Source organism: Heterocephalus glaber, unplaced genomic scaffold (assembly GCF_053883595.1).
Source record: "Heterocephalus glaber isolate CG9 unplaced genomic scaffold, H.glaber_assembly_v1.0 deba00001428, whole genome shotgun sequence".
NCBI lineage: Eukaryota > Metazoa > Chordata > Mammalia > Rodentia > Bathyergidae > Heterocephalus > Heterocephalus glaber.
The window spans coordinates 10,971,320-10,986,902 of record NW_028258293.1 but is presented as its reverse complement, the minus strand read 5'-3'; the positions used below and the strand labels follow the sequence as shown (position 1 = coordinate 10,986,902).

Sequence of the window (15,583 nt, the reverse complement as noted above, 5' to 3'; positions counted from 1 at the left end):
GTTGCCTGTGGACAGCTGCCTTCTCTGATTTGGATTTACACACATTTTGGTCCCCTTATTAGGAAAGTGTTTACCAAAATCCATCCCATGATAGGCCTTTTTCTTTAAGCCAGTCCACAAGATCAGTTCCATGGCAAGAATACATTTAAGAATCACACCAACCTATTAACCTTTTGGATGTTCCTGGCGCTAGTATACACAGTAAAGTCCCTGAGGAGTCTCAGGAAAAGAATGCCGTTTGACTATTATTTAGCCCTCTGTTTTCCAAACCTCCCTGACCATGGACCCCTTCTCTCTCTTACTGCCTGTTTGTATTGCTCAGTGCAAGGAATTCTGAATTAACACTGTTTGGGGGAGCCCATCTTTGCTCAAAGAGAGAGCAGGAAGAGGGGGGAACTGCAGGATTCCTTATCCAATTCTGTGACAGAGGGACATATTCATATCCATGCACAGCTGTTTCATTCTGCCAAAAGGGCTGTTCGTTGTATACAGTGCCCTGCTCAAATAACAGGATTGTCTCCCCTGTAAAGTGTTTCTTGTCCCTCGATGAAACTTCATACACCCTTAAGAGAGGAAGGGAGAAGGCTTTCTATGGCCAATTTTGTACTTTCTTATAGCCTTATATGGTACGGGATAGAGAAATGGCTTGACAAATGAAAGCAGAAGTTTTCTCCTTGGGATTTTGAACAAATAAGTCCAAGAGAGAAAGGGTGTATTTGGAGGGTGCTATGGGTTCAAGAAATGAAAGATAAGAATATGAATACCTCTTAGTTTTAAACATATCTTTCTTCAAATGCCAGAAGCCAAACGACTTGTCTCCTTTATCCAGATGAGTGGAACAATTTTAAACATTTTCGTGTGGGATCCCTTTTGATGTAAAGGGTGTGTGTATGTGAGAGAGATTTCAAGAATTTACTATTTTTAAAGGTATCATCATAGGGTCAAACATAAGCCCAACTGTAAACAAATCTTTTTAACAAGCTAACCTTTGCTTATCTCTGCCAGTTATTTATACTGTGAGTGGGATTCTAAAACACGCCTTATGAAATGCTTTGGAGAAAAGGGAGTAAAAACTACTTCAAAAAATGTACAGTACTTCCTTATTTTCTTTTACTGTGTTTTAGCTACCAGCAGAGAAACAAATGACTGCATTATCCATAGTTTCACTTGGTTTATCCAAAACAAGACACTGAAGGAAAGGAATGACCTTGTCATATATTTTTTAAAAACATAGGGGCCAGGGATTTAGCTCAGTGGCTCTGCCGCCTGCCTCACAAGCACAAGGTCCTGAGTTCGATCCCCGGAACCCAAAAAAGCAAACAAAAAAGAAACACAACTATGTATGTTTGCTCCAGCTGTTGGGTACCACTTCCCTTTCCTCTGGAAGGAAAAAGTCACTGAGTAGAAGTGGGAAACTCATGGCTCACGCAGGACAGAGAAGGCTTCATCTATTAGGTTTCTGTACTTTCACATTATACACATTTATTTTTGGTCACACCACCACAGGATACTGGAGTATGTGTACAGGAAATTTTAGGTGACCCAGTATAGCAAAATTCCCAACATACATAGATGAAAATACATTAGAAACATCACCAAGTTCTAGTCATTTGAATTTACTTAGCTTCAGACAGAACAACTGTGATGGACACGATTAGGCAGGAGGGGGACAAGTCAGAGGCACCTGATTTTAATTTTGAGCCATATGGAGAGATCCAGCGTGCGTTAGTTTCTGGCTTTTTATTGACTTTTGTGAGCAATCTTATCTAGGCACCAAATAGGACATCCGTCATTCTTTTAAGTCAGGCAGCTGAGTCAGGTGCAGCTACTAACCACAATGTGGGATAACAAGTGTTAGGGGCATTGTTTGTTTGTTTTTTTAAGGAACAGCCATTCTAAGGGTGTGAAGTGATATCTTTTTGTGCTTTTGATTTGCATTCCCTAATGATTCATGATCTTGAGTGCCTTTCCATGTTTTTACTGAGCATTTGTCTATCTTTTGAGAAATACAGTTCAAGTCCTTTGCTTGATCTTGTTTCTTGTTATTGGCTTGAAAGAACTCTATATATTCTAGATACTCATTCCTTATCAGATATATAATTAGTGAACATTCTATCCTACTTCATGGATCATCTTTTCATTCGGTTGATAGTGTCCTTAAATGCAGTTTTTTTAATCTTGATGAAATCCAACTTACCTTGTTTTATTCTTTTGTTGCCTGTACTTTTGGTGTAAAATCTAAGAACGAACTTATTGCCAAGTCCAATGTCATGAAGCCTTTTTCCTGTGCTTTCCTTTAAGAGTATTATAGTTTTAGCTGTTTTGTTTATATCTCTGATTCACTTGGGACATTTAGGTCTTTGATCCATTGGAGTTAATTGTTGTATACAGTGTAAGGTAAGAAATCAGCTTCCTATTTTGAGTTTTAGGATGAATTTATTTATTTCTACAAAAGATGCCATTAGGATTATAATAGGATTTGCATTAACAAAGCAACTTTTTAAATATATTTGGTTAGGGGGCCGGGGATTTAGCTCAGGGGCCCTGTGCCTGCCTCGAAAGCGCAAGGTCCTGAGTTTGATGCCCCGTACAAAAATAAAATAAAATAAATATATAATATAATATATAAATATATAAAATAAATATATATATATATATATTGGTTAAGTATATCATATCTTCACTCTAGGTTGGACATTCTAGGAGGCCGTGGAATCGTAGGCACAGTAAGATCATTGGAAACCACCCCCACCCCAGGCTCTCACTTTCCTGCCCACACTCTTGCCTTTTCTCCTACTTTCTCTGCCTTCTGAGATCCTCCCCAAGAAAGAACCTGAGCGAAGACTACATTTAAGTGCGTGGCCTTGAACTAGACATGGATTTAACAGTGGTGAGAAGGCTCCGGCGGGCGGCTAGCTCCAGAATCCTGCAGAACTGAATGGACGGGTCGGACCCCCAGGCCCCTCCGTGGCCCTCTCATAGTTAACAGGTTCCACAGAACCTGACTTGAGCAATTCTGAAGCATACTTCAAGAAAAACCCCCAAAACTGGTTTCAATTATACTAACAAATTTGAGAGCTCGAGATTGACACCTTGAGAAATGATAGGAAATCACACACATTTTCCCAGGCCCAATTAGCAGGTCTTTTCCCCAAAGGCTTTGGGGAGGATTTAAGCCGGAAACCTCCCCAGGGCAGGTTTAAAATCACAGCAGCAGTGACTCGAGCTGGGATCAGCCAGCCCCGGACACTCTCCCTTTGTGCCTGTTGGCATCAGGGCCAGACCACCAACGTCTCCTTCACTGAAAAGCTGGGGACAGGGGAGACCTGGGGCAGATGTTCATCCTCAAAGAGAGAGAGGGGAAGAAATGCTTATTTACCTGCTTTCCACAGTATTTTCACTTAGAAAGTATTTTTGGTTCCTGCTAGGGAAGGTTAAGGCTGGTTGCCAGAAAAACCAAACTTTTTCCCTCCCTACTAGAGGATTAATGTTCTCTCTAAACCCAAAATAAGTTTTTAAAAAAGGCTTTTCTTTTCTTCAAAGGCATCCTGTCTGTAGTGTTTCAAATGAGACTTTTCCTTCTTGTGGCGGTTTGTCAGTTGGTGGCGGGTGAACCTTGTAAGCTGGTGCTTTAGGGCTGAGAAGTTCAGACTGCTTGGCAGGACTCAGCATGGACTGGTTAGCCTGGGGTTGAAGTGGCAGGATTTATTGTACATAATGTATGTCATATTTTTCAGTTTTACACAGGGATATCTTAGCGTTGACTAGATCTTCACATACTGTACTGTTTAATGGTCAAAAAATTGTGAAAGCCATTATTTTAATTCACTCTTTTTTTTTTTTTTTTTTTGTATAAGGTATCGAACTCAGGTCCTTGCACTTGCAAGGCAGGCAGCAGAACCACTGAGCTAAATCCCCGGCCAAAAGCCATTATTTTAAAGTTATCTGTGGCTCATCAAGGCCAAATCATGTTGCAGATCTGCCCGTTCTCAGCACAATATCACATGTTAAATGGGTACATAAAAATAAACCAGGCTGTAAAACGTAGCTATGTCAGATGAGATTTGAATCTAGTCCTTATTTGAGCTTTCTGATTTGATTTCTTCTTGATCATACATCTTCCAAAAGCATAGATTTAATATAAAATAAGTACATCTTGATCTAATATAACAATGTTTTCCCAACTTCCATCTCCCACAAACCTTCTGCATGATTTTTGGCAAGTCTGTGAACTACTTGTGGTTTTTTATTTTATTTTTTCTTAAATCAACGCAAATTTCAAATCTATTTATTATCCATGAATGTTCCTTTATGCGTGGGCTAGTTATTTTTTTCTAATGAGCAACTCTCTCTCTGCTTCTCACTCTCATATATATTTGGGGCGGCAGGGGGGACTGTACCTGGGGATTGAACCCAGGGCCTTCACACGGAGCTGTATCTCCAGCCCATTTCTTTTAATTTTTATTTTGAGAGGATCTCACTAAGTTGCTCAAGCTGGGCTTGAACTTCTGATGGTATTGCCTCAGCCTCTCAGAGTGCTGAGATTACAGCCCACCATGCCACCATGCCCAACTAGGTAGATTTTATTCTTCACTCATTCATTCATTCATTTATTCTTCATTCTTTTATTTTTGTGCACTAGAGATTGAACCCAGGATCTTTGCCCTGGGCTATATCCACAGCCCTTTTGTTTTTTCAGATTTTGAGATAGGATCTTGCTAAATTGTCCAGGCTGGGCTTGAGCCTACCATTCTCCTGCTTCAGCCTCTCAGAGTGCTAGGATTACAGGCATGCGCCGCCACAGCCAACTAAGTATACAACTCTGAAATGATAAAAATATTCATCCATGTGTCCTCTGAAGCAATTCGTCTCTTTGAGTGGCCCGTGTACCACCATTTGGGGGATACGTTGCTCAGAACATTCTTGTGTGCTTTCCTCCCTTCTCCCTCCTAGATTCCTTTGCTCTAACAAAGATTGATACACATGAGAAAAGAAACAAGAACTGTTAGTTATCAGGCAAAGAAGTTTTAAGAGTTTTTAAACTACTTACCCTGCCCTCTCTCCTCCCTTCCCTGGCTTGTTTCTAAGACACCAGCTTTCTGAATTCACAAGGAGACCCCTCCAAGGCTGACTGCCTTGGCCATGCCAGCTCTCTCCACCTATTAGTGGACAGTGTCTAGAACACTGGCAAGTGAATTTGAAGATAAAGAAAATCCCTGCATGTTACTACACAGAATCCTGATAGGAGGTTGTGAGTGGGGGCTGTGTTCGTGAATTCCCATGGAACAAGATTAGCCAGGGCTCAGCCCTATAAGGCCTCTTGGAGACCTGCTGGGATTTAGTAGGAGCAGAGCCAAAAGGACTTCTGAGAAATAGCTTCTCTTTTTTCTTACAAATGCAGTGGCGGAGGCCCAGAGGGGTCAAATGACATATCTAGGATCCCACCCTTAGAGAGTGACAACATTTGGGGCTTGGCCTACCCACTCACACCTCTCCCGAATTTATCTCACCATCTCAGAAGCCTTGTAAGGAAAGTCTTGTGCTAGGAGTCAGAGGACACCAGCAGTAGAAATGGCTTCTTTCAAAGAAAGAGGATCTGATCTCCAGCAGCCACTCAGGCAAGATCTGAAATCCTGGAAATGACTTGATATCCTAGAAATGACAGAAATGGGTCACATTACCCTGGACAAGACTGGTCAGGACTCAAAGCCATTTCTACTATGTGAGGGACTTCTGGCTGTGACATGAGGGCAGAGTTTCGATGACCCAGTCCTCTGATGCCCTGGTACATGCCAGCCCTCCTTAGAATGTTCTGCTCCAGAAACTAAGCCCAGAAGCATCTGCAGGTCGACCTCTTGTGGCTGTGAGAAATAGTTTAAAAACATCCCAGCGATTCCAGAATCAGAGGAGCCCAGGCTAAGTCCCAGGGAGAAACTGAAGCTCTGCGTTTGGATCTGTTTTTGACCTGCAAGGCAAGCTTCGGCTGGAAAGTTTTAGTAAAACCCTAGTGACGCCTCACAAATCCTACATCTCCATTGCCTTAAATGCAGTTTGCAAACGTGAAGGCTACCTACCAACCGGGGATGTGGAAAGAGGTGTGGGGAGGGGGCTTCCCCCGGACATCAGGAATGGTGGAGTCACAAACCAACCCGTAGCAGAGGCTCCATATGATGGTAACTCAAGGGTCACCTCCTCCAGGAAGGTTCCCCAAACTTCAAAGGGAAACCAGTAGCGCCACCTCTGATCTCACAGTACCTGGAAGAACCCTCTGCTCCTCTGCCTTGTTCTTGTGGTCTGTTCTGAGCCTGTCGCACCCCTTGTTGGTGAGTCACTAGAGGGCACCAGCCCTGTGTTATTCACCTCTGTGTTCTAAGAGTTTGGTGGACAGCAAGTGGGCCTCCACACACCCTTGGATGGGGGGCCACGTAGACAGAAACCTTGGGAAGCACAAGGTTTGTAGAAATACCTTAGGATGCAAACCAGGCAGCTGGAGGATCTCATATGGCTGGGCAGAGGAAGTGGCATTGGGGTGTGATGGACAGGAGAGATTTCCTGGGAGCCATTGTGACCTGAGAAGTGACTAGGCATGACCATCGTCCCCATCCAAGTGACAGCCCCTTCCCTGCCCTCGCCACCTTTTCCCAAAGGAGACACATTTTCAGTGAGTCTGGCCATTTCAGAGACAACAAACTCGCTGTGTTCTCCTGGGTCATCTGTTAGCTAGTTATCTGTCAAGTAACTTCTAGCTACAGTTGTGCTAAAAAATACTTAGAAGCGCTGGAGATTTAGCTCAGTGGTGCCAGCGCCTGCCGCAAAAGCACAACGTCCTAAGTTCGATCCCCAATACCAGAAAAAAAAAAAGCCTAGAAATGGTAGGAAAGGACGTTTCTGGTCAAACTGTTTCTGAGAAAGCCCCGTAACAGCTCCAAGTGAGGATGTCATGTTGACCCACGTGCACAATGCCCAATACTTCTTCCAGAAAGAGGGGAAGAGGGACGCACCTCCAAATGTTCTCTCGCAGTTCCTGCAAGGACAGTGTTGCCAATTGTCCCGAGTCCTCTGACTTTTCTTTAGCACTTATTTTCTTATATGTGATATAATTAAGGGATAAAATTACTCATTGCCTGTTCCCCTTGGCTGGACTGTCAATGCCACAAAGCCAGAGACTTTGCTTTGGCATGGATGTGTCCCACGTACCTAAAACAGTGTCTAGCGTACATTAGGTGCTTGATAAATGAGTGAACATTGGTATGAACGGACACATTGAGTGAATGAGTGCTTTACCTCTCCCCAGATCTGATCCCAGGTAAAAGGAAAGGCAGTTTTCCTAAGAGAAGTGGCACTCACTCAGGCTTGGAGGGCCACAATTATTTGGGCCCTAGAGCCTCCTGCAGCTGCTTCCTATAGAGTGACTGGGCTGATTTGTGCCCGCCATGGACATCATCAACATACATAACATACATCAACATACATGCTAGGAGAAAAGATGCTACCTGAAAAGCATGCTCGTTATTTAAGTGGCTGCTGTTGGCACATGTTCTTCATCAAGGAGGTAGCTGTGGTCCTATGGGGAGACCTGGATTCAAATTTCAAGTGTGTCCCTTCCTAAGGTTGCTGAGTCACCCCACCTGGTGTCAGACCCCCATCTTCGCATGTGCCAGCACTGAGCCTCCTGACCCCCACACCCCTCTCCCAGGCTGATGGTGTGGGTGAGTTCCTGGAGCCCGTCCCCAGGCTGGTCTCTGGCTCTCCCCAGGAAAGGATCCAACAACGCTGTGAGTTTTGTTAGGGAGGATTCGCGGCACCCTCCCCTCCAAACCCAAATCCCCAGTAAGTCAGGAAGATGTGTGTTTTAAAACACTGAGAGGTCTGTTTTGGATCAGCCCGAGCCTCAGCTTCCCGGCTCAGGGAGGCAGCTCCTCCTTGGGCGTGGGGCTCTCCCTGCCGCCTTCACTTCGGCCTCTGTGGCCGTTGGCTTTTAAATCATAAAAAGCCACTCTGTATACAGTTTACTCTGCTGCTAGAAGGCAGCGGAACATAGGTATTAGGAAGGGGAGAGGGAGAGAGAGAGAGAGAGAGGGAGAGGAAGAAGCAGCCGTTAATCCCGCCAGGCTTCTGGGCACTGGAGTAGTTGTGGATGACAAAAGTTAATTAGAAACATGAGCAGTTTAACTGAAAACACTTGTGACAATTGGAAGGGCAGCTTCTCCGCTTGGGGAAATTTTCCTAGGGAATCATTGCGGGAGAAAGTGGCTGCCACTAGGTAAGTCGTGTCACTGGCTTTGCAGCCGTGGATGCCGTGGGTGGGGGCTTATGGGGCACATCCTGCTTGCTCTGCACTTGGGGAGCGGGGTGTAGTGGGCACCGGGCTGCGGGCTCTGCCTTTCCCATCTCCCTGCCACTTTGTCCAGTAGCTGTCCCTCCTCGAGAGGCAGAGCTGACCGTCCCAGGGCTGCAGTTCCCATTTCTGTGACACTGGGGCCACCCTGGTGGCTGTGGCTGGGAGCCCCCCCTTTCCCAGAATAATGCTGCCTTTTATTTGGAAATATTTCCAGGCCTTTCGGAGAGAAGAATCTGGCCAGGGAAACACTCACTGAGCGCCAAGGGGAAGCCTGACTTTCAGATAACCTGTGGGGGTTTTGGTATTTTTTGCCTTGGGGAAGCCGTGTGCACAGATCATACTCTTTAACAACAACAAAAAAAAAATTGCTTTTTTTTTAAGTCCAGCCTGAATAATTTCTGTAAATCTTTAAAAGAGCCAAAGTAGGAATAACTTACATGCTTTGATAGGATTTAGCAACTTTGGTTGGTAATTACTCTCCTCTAAAGATTTTTCTTCTCTTCTCCTTTGCATATTTATTTATTTTCTTTGGTAACAGGGATCGAACTCAAGACCTTGCACTTGCGAGGCAGGCATGGTGCCACTGAGCTAAATCCCCGGCCCGCCGTCCCTTTTTAAATTTCTTGTCTATTTTGTTTTAATGTCTCTGCTAATTCTTGATTCTTATCTGTAATTGGGAAATGGACTTGTAGGTTAAATAATGCAAAGCAATGGCTATCTCCTACACCGCCCAAGGTTTTTGCTTTTTTTTTGTAGACTGACAGTCTCGATGACGCTGTCACTGGTAAGACTGGTGTGCATTCGGAAAGCCTATGACACCAAAATGGGATGGGGCTGGGTAGGGAGGTATGAGCTATGCAGGATGGAGAGCGGGAGGAAGTTGAGCTATGATTTAACTTTTAAGCACAGGTAACCCCTAAAGCAGGCAATGAGACGTTTGGGCTGGGAGCCACTGGCCGTGTAGGTGCAGCTAGGCCGGCCCTCCCTCACCCCCAGAACAGGTCAGCAAATGTAACTCAGCTCCCCTTCCTTTCCCGGTCTCTGCAGAACCACTGAGGAGCTCGGCCTCCGCCCACCCCGGCATGAGCGAAAATGCAGCTGCTCCCTCGGACACCAGCAGCCCCGCCGTGCCCACTAACTGCAGCGCCTCCTCCGCCATCCCGCAGCCCTCGGCCGCCAAGCCCTGGCGCAGCAAGTCCCTCAGCGTGAAGCACAGCGCCGCGGCCAGCGCCAGGCCGCCCGCGCCCGAGGCCCCCAGGCCCGCGCCCGAAGCCATGAAGCCAGCGCCCAACAATCAGAAGTCCATGCTGGAAAAGCTGAAACTCTTCAACAGCAAAGGGGGCTCCAAGGCGGGCGAGGGCCCGGGCTCCCGAGACGCGAGCTGTGAGCGGCTGGAGATCCTGCCGAGCTGCGAGGAGAACGAGGAGCTGGAGCCCGCGGGCCGCACGCTGTCCAGCGCGGGCCCCGCCTCCAGCAGCCCCAAGATCGCGCTCAAGGGCATCGCCCAGCGGACTTTCAGCCGGGCCCTGACCAACAAGAAGAGCTCCCCTAAAGGCAACGAGAAAGAGAAGGAAAAACAGCAGCGGGAGAAAGAGAAGGAGAAAGGCAAGGACCTCACCAAGAGAGCTTCGGTGACGGAAAGACCGGACCTCAAGGAGGAGCCCAGGGACGAGCCCAGTGGCGCAGCCGTGACCGAGATGCCAAAAAAGTCCTCCAAGATCGCCAGCTTCATCCCCAAGGGCGGGAAGCTGAGCAGTGCCAAGAAGGAGGCCGCCGCCCCTTCCCACAGCGGCATCCCCAAACCAGGGCCGAAGAGCACGCCCGGCAAGTCCCCAAGTGCCCCCGCGCTGCCCAAGGATGGGGAGCGGAGCCGCGGCGCCAAGCCGGGCTCGGGGCTCCCCCCGCAGAAGCCCCCGCTCGATGGCCGCCACTCCAGCTCCTCCTCCAGCCTGGCGTCCTCGGAGGGAAAAGCCCCGGGCGGGGCCACTCTGAACCACAGCATCAGCAGCCAGACCGTGAGTGGGTCCGTGGGGAGCACCCAGAGCACGGGAAGCAATACTGTCAGTGTTCAGCTACCTCAGCCTCAGCAGCAATACAGCCATCCCAACACTGCCACGGTCGCACCCTTCCTGTACAGGTAGGCGAGCCGCTGTTGGCGTCTGGCCCTGGGAGGGTGGGATCCGCGCTGCCCTCTGAGGCGCCATGTGACTCCCAGGCAGGGAGGCAGGTGCAGTGTGCTTGGGCACACAGCTCTGCAGCTGGTCAGGCTCATGGTGGGTGAGACGTGAGCTGATCCCAGGCTGGGCAGGGCTTCACCATCCTGTGGGACTCAGAAGCAACAGAAGCATGAACACCCGCAGAACCCATCTTACATCGGGAAGATAAGCCTGCCATAGTTTTTCTGTCCCCTACACAACCACCCCCATCTCTCTGTCTCTGGTGGTGCATCCTCAGGACCCCAGAGCCCTGGGGAGCCAGGGGCTGCTCGCTTCATGTGGTTCTGCCCATGAGAGGCCCTGGCTGCCTTTGCTGGATGAGCCCTCCCCGGGTCCAGGTCTCTAGGCTGCACACGGGTGAGCAGTCCAGGAAGGTGCAGGCTCCCGGCTCTACTCCTGAGGGAACCCACAGCTTTTGCTCACAGTCCTCAAGTCAGTCCTGTGCTAGCAACGTGTGGTGCATTTGGCCGCACTCCATGGCTGGACCATAACTGTTACCTGTGCACAGCAAAAGGGCACCAGTGATCGAATGTCATGCTCTATGCATGTGTTTTGCAACTCTTGCCCTTAGTGCACTGACAGCTATACACATACACTCCTATGTTCACACGGTGTGGACACACGCAGACAGTCATCCGTAAGTAGGGACACAAGTACACATTCCCATACCACATGCAAATGCATATACAAATACATGCTTTCACATACCTGTTTGGGTACATACACTCTCACCCAAACTGTCAACTTCCTATGTCTGTATGGTTTCCAAAGAACCAAATATTCCCTCTCCCTGTCTGTGCTCTAGCTCTAGCGAGCTCTGCTTCACTTCCTGCCAGTAGCACTTTCAGAGTAAAGCTAGCCAGCGACCAGCCTGTGAAGAAATTTCAGGCTTTACCTGGTTCCTCCTTCATTTTCTTCTGGTTGTCCACTTCAGCGAGGGTCACATGGCTCTTTTTAACTGCGAGATGGTCATCATTTTAGTAAATCAAGCCATCAGCTACCAGTGCTAGCCCAGTGCCAAGGCTTCAACAATGGCTCAGCTTGTTACATGCACGACTTTTAATACAAATGTTCTCTGAACCGTAGAGACAACTGAATTGCTCCCCATGAAGGTTTTACGATTCCAGTAGCATTAATAGTCTTGTGGAAATGCATATGCAAACTGCCATTCACAGACCCATGGTTTGCATTTTCAAAATTAAAATAGCTGACAGTCTTTGATCACCATCCATCCCTCTCCTTCCCTGTCTGTTGTGACTGTAATCACTTGAAAGGTGGTGAAACATTTCACGTCTTACTATTACTCTCTCTGGCTTTTCTATGGGAGAAAGTGATATGATCCAAGTGCCTGAGGAACAGGAGGGAGGGGAACTTCTGGGATGAGCAGCTGCAGGCTCCCTTTTCCTGTGATGCTCACCCTGAATGATGTCCCCTAGGAAGAAGGGCACTGGGACAGGGACGGCACATGGGCCCTGTCCTTCATCAGCTCAAGCTGTCCTCCGAGTTCACAGCCACTGGCTGCATTAAGAGCTGCTATTCTTGCACCGAGTGCGTCTGAAGACTGAGCTAAGTGCTTTCCACGTCTTTCCTCACAGAATTCTTTCCCCCACCCTGACTCCATGAGCTAGCTTATTTTTTAAAATCTCTATTTTACAGGTGTGCAAACTGAAGCTTACACTAATTAAATCACTTGCTTTAAGCTATAGAGCTGTAATGGAAGAGCTTGTGTTTAACTGGAATCTAACGAGAGGCACAGGGCTCTGAGTCACCTTTGTCCTGACTCTAAATCACCTTGTCTCTCTGAGCTTCATTGTCTTCAAGTGAGATTAGAGTGGATTCCAGGATTTTAAAGGAGGCTTACACTTCCTCTCTAAAATTTGCTGTCTTGTATTTATGGCTCCCTATATAGCTTCCAGGGCTTCCCCCCAACCTCTCTGTGTTAAAATGTACCGAGAGAGAGAGGGAAGGTCATTTCTAAAAGCCACTTAAGATCAGTTATATTTATCAATTCAGAAGTAATGACAGACACATGGATCCCTTGACTATGAGCTTTTTGGGTCACATCATGTTTGATTTTTGTCACCGGAGGGAAGTTGCTTGATGAGGGCTGTGGGTGACTTAATTTGTGTGGCTGCTGAGTTGTGGAACTTGGACCTGAAGCTACATGGTCACACCCCAAGTCTAATGTTCTTTGCAGTACCTGGCATCTTTCTAGACTTAAATATTTCTCATTTATCAATCAGTACTCCCTTTTGGAATACTTGTTCAGTAGTAAACTTGAACTGACCTTCGCCTCCAGACAGCTCTGGATCTAGCTGAGGAAAGAGGTATCGGTTGGATCTCACTGTAATCACTAGGCACCCAGAGGAAAAAGAGAATGCAGTAGAAACCCAGAGAGGCAATCCTGGCAGTCAGGGAGGGTCCAGCGTCTTGTAGGGAGCCAACAAGGAGGAACAAGGAGGTCGCAGTAACTGCCAGTTATGACCCAGGAGTGAAGTAGAAGGGAAAGCTGTGTCACCAACTGCAGCAGAGTTTGCCCCTTACTCTTGGTGATGGGAACCCTCCAGGGCCTTTAATCGGAGAGTGATGATATCACACCAGCATGCACTGATCAGGTAGTCAGCTTTTGGTACCAGGGATTGAACTGAGGACCTTGCACTTGTGAGGCAGGTGGCGGCACCAGTGAGCTAACTCTCCGGCCCACCTAAGGTAGAGCCTTAGCAAAGACGTAATAGAAAGGGCGGCCCAGGGGGAGCTGGGTGGAGGCAGAGGGAACAGCCACTCTTGTCACCAGCAGGTGGCGCCCTACAAGAGCGGGAGCCCAGTCTCTTCAGACTTCCTTCTTTTTACTTAGGAGAATTTCAGGTAATTCTCTCTCATTTTTAAATGGCAAATATCCCAACTTTTAAGCGTTGGGCTAATTTTAAAACTTTAAAATATTGTGCAGACCAATAAGAATACATCTGTGGGCTCGTCCCTATGCCTGGCTGCTCTTTGCAGCCTCCGGGCTAGAAGCAGGGTAACTGTTTCAAGGTGTTAATGCCTCTGACTGTGGGGTGCAAAGGAAAACTAGAATTATGTGAATCCTTTAAACATATCAGTTACAGAAATTGGAAAGGAATGGCCTCAGAAAGAGGGCAAAGGAGGGAAAAATTGGTGGATGCTTGAAGTTTATCAGTACCTCCCCCATGGCCCATTTACATGCTTGTCAAACACTTTGTTGGGGGTTAAGGGTGTCAGAGCACAGGTTTAGTACGTGCAAGGCCCTGGGTTCATTCCCCAGCACTGAAAAAATAAAATTCACTTTCTTCGTTCATAGTGAAATCTCACTGAATCAGTCTGGGATGCTAATAGAGTAATAATGCGACATGCAAGCTATGCATTTGAGCATAATTACATGTTGCGTGCTATGCCCAAGTAGTTGGGGCAAGAAAAACATCACAACAAGCCGTTGCCTCAATTTGCTTGACAAATAAGGGCATGGGGAAAGCTTGGGGAAGTACAGAGTTCAGTCAAGTGTTGAAATAATGATCAGTGAGATCTTTCATGTCAGAGATCTGACTTCTGAATCAGAGACCAGGAGGGCCAACACAGCTGCTCGGCATCCACTCCCGACTGAGTTTATAGTCACCTTCCAGCGAGGGCCACGTCAGGAGAGCCTCGGGGGCTGTCAGTCATCAAGCTTGACTTGGTGGCATTGCTGATTGCTTAAGAGTTGCTCTTTGGCACAGGCTAAATTATCCGAAGCACCCAGAACCCTGCAGCGTGGGTCTGCCCAGAGGCAGCTCCCTGAAGGGGTTCAAAGGAGTGTTCCCCAGTGCAGGGTTGCAGAGCCTCCACTTGGGCGATGAATATTTCATCTTTTCCAGTCCGGTGGCTCTCTGTGTTCTTAGGACCTTGCTCCGCTGTGGCTAATGAATTATTAAGCATCACTCTGCTGATTTCCCAAGCTTGGAGGCGACGGTGCGTGGGCGGACTACAGTGGTCCAGATGTGGTGGGGGCCTCTCGTGACAAGTGCGTGTGCTTTGGTTTGTGTGCAAAGGTCCCAGACGGACACTGAGGGGAATGTCACTGCCGAGTCCAGCCCCACAGGGATGAGCACGGAGCCCGGCCACTATACCAAGAGTGGACAGCCTGCCCTGGAGGAGTGCACGGGTGAGTACGGAACCCTGGGGTTCCATCTGCGGGTGACGACACCTCCCTGCCACCACGCTGCCCTTCCCTTGATATTTTCCTTCCTCGCTTCCCTTTACTCTCTCATGGTCTCCTTGCTCCTCCTCCTCCCCCTATTCAGTCATAAACGTATCTCTAATCTGTTGGCAAGTCTGATGTTTCAGATAGATTCCATTTCATTCATTGCTGGACCCTGGATGACCCTGGTACTTTGAATCTTCATGTTTACTCTTCAGCTGAAGTTGTTTTTCACCAAGATTTGGAACCCCAAAATGCTGGGGGTTTTCCCATTCCTATAGAAGCACAGATTTAAAATGTGTTTGTAGAATTTTCCATTCATTGGAAAGAAGATTGGAGCATGCTTCTACTAAAAACAAAAAACTCTAAATTTTATTTCATTATAACCACAACAATGGTGATTATAGGGATATTATGCTGTGTAAAACCATGAAATCCATGCTTGGTGTGGTGCCACACACCTGTAGGCCTGGCACTCTGGGAGGGTGAAACTGGAGGATCTCAAAGTCAAGCCAAGCCCAGGCAACTTAGTGATTTAGTGAGAACCCCCCTGTCTCAAAATTTTAAAAAACAAAAAGGGCTGGGGATGCAGCTCAGTGGGAAGGCCCTGGGTTCAATCCCCAGTACTGCAAAAAACAAAACTAAACTAAACATGAAATCCAGCTGTCCTATTGCTAACTGTGCAGATGGATTGATTTTACATTGAAACATTCTCCAAGGGGAAATACCAGACCTGAAGGAGTGTGTGTGTGTGTGTGTGTGTGTGTGTGTGTGTGTGCACGCTATGCATTAAACCCAGGTCCTCGTGCGTGCTAAGCCTGTGCTCTACAACTG

The 15,583-nt window shown here is 47.4% G+C and overlaps 1 protein-coding gene across 19 annotated transcripts in view; it reads left to right on the top strand.

Moving 5' to 3' along the window:
- Nav2 (neuron navigator 2) overlaps window positions 1-15,583 on the top strand; it is a 665,125-nt gene that overhangs the window by 499,701 nt on the left and 149,841 nt on the right. For all 19 annotated transcript variants that reach the window (XR_015451332.1, XM_087211232.1, XM_087211229.1 and 16 more), the window contains 2 exons: window positions 9,389-10,478; window positions 14,601-14,713. Coding sequence is in view for 18 of the 19 variants with exons in the window: in XM_087211232.1 (XP_087067358.1) it covers window positions 9,389-10,478; window positions 14,601-14,713 (1,203 nt within the window). In the remaining variant the exon portion in view is untranslated. The remainder of the gene's footprint in view (window positions 1-9,388; window positions 10,479-14,600; window positions 14,714-15,583) is intronic.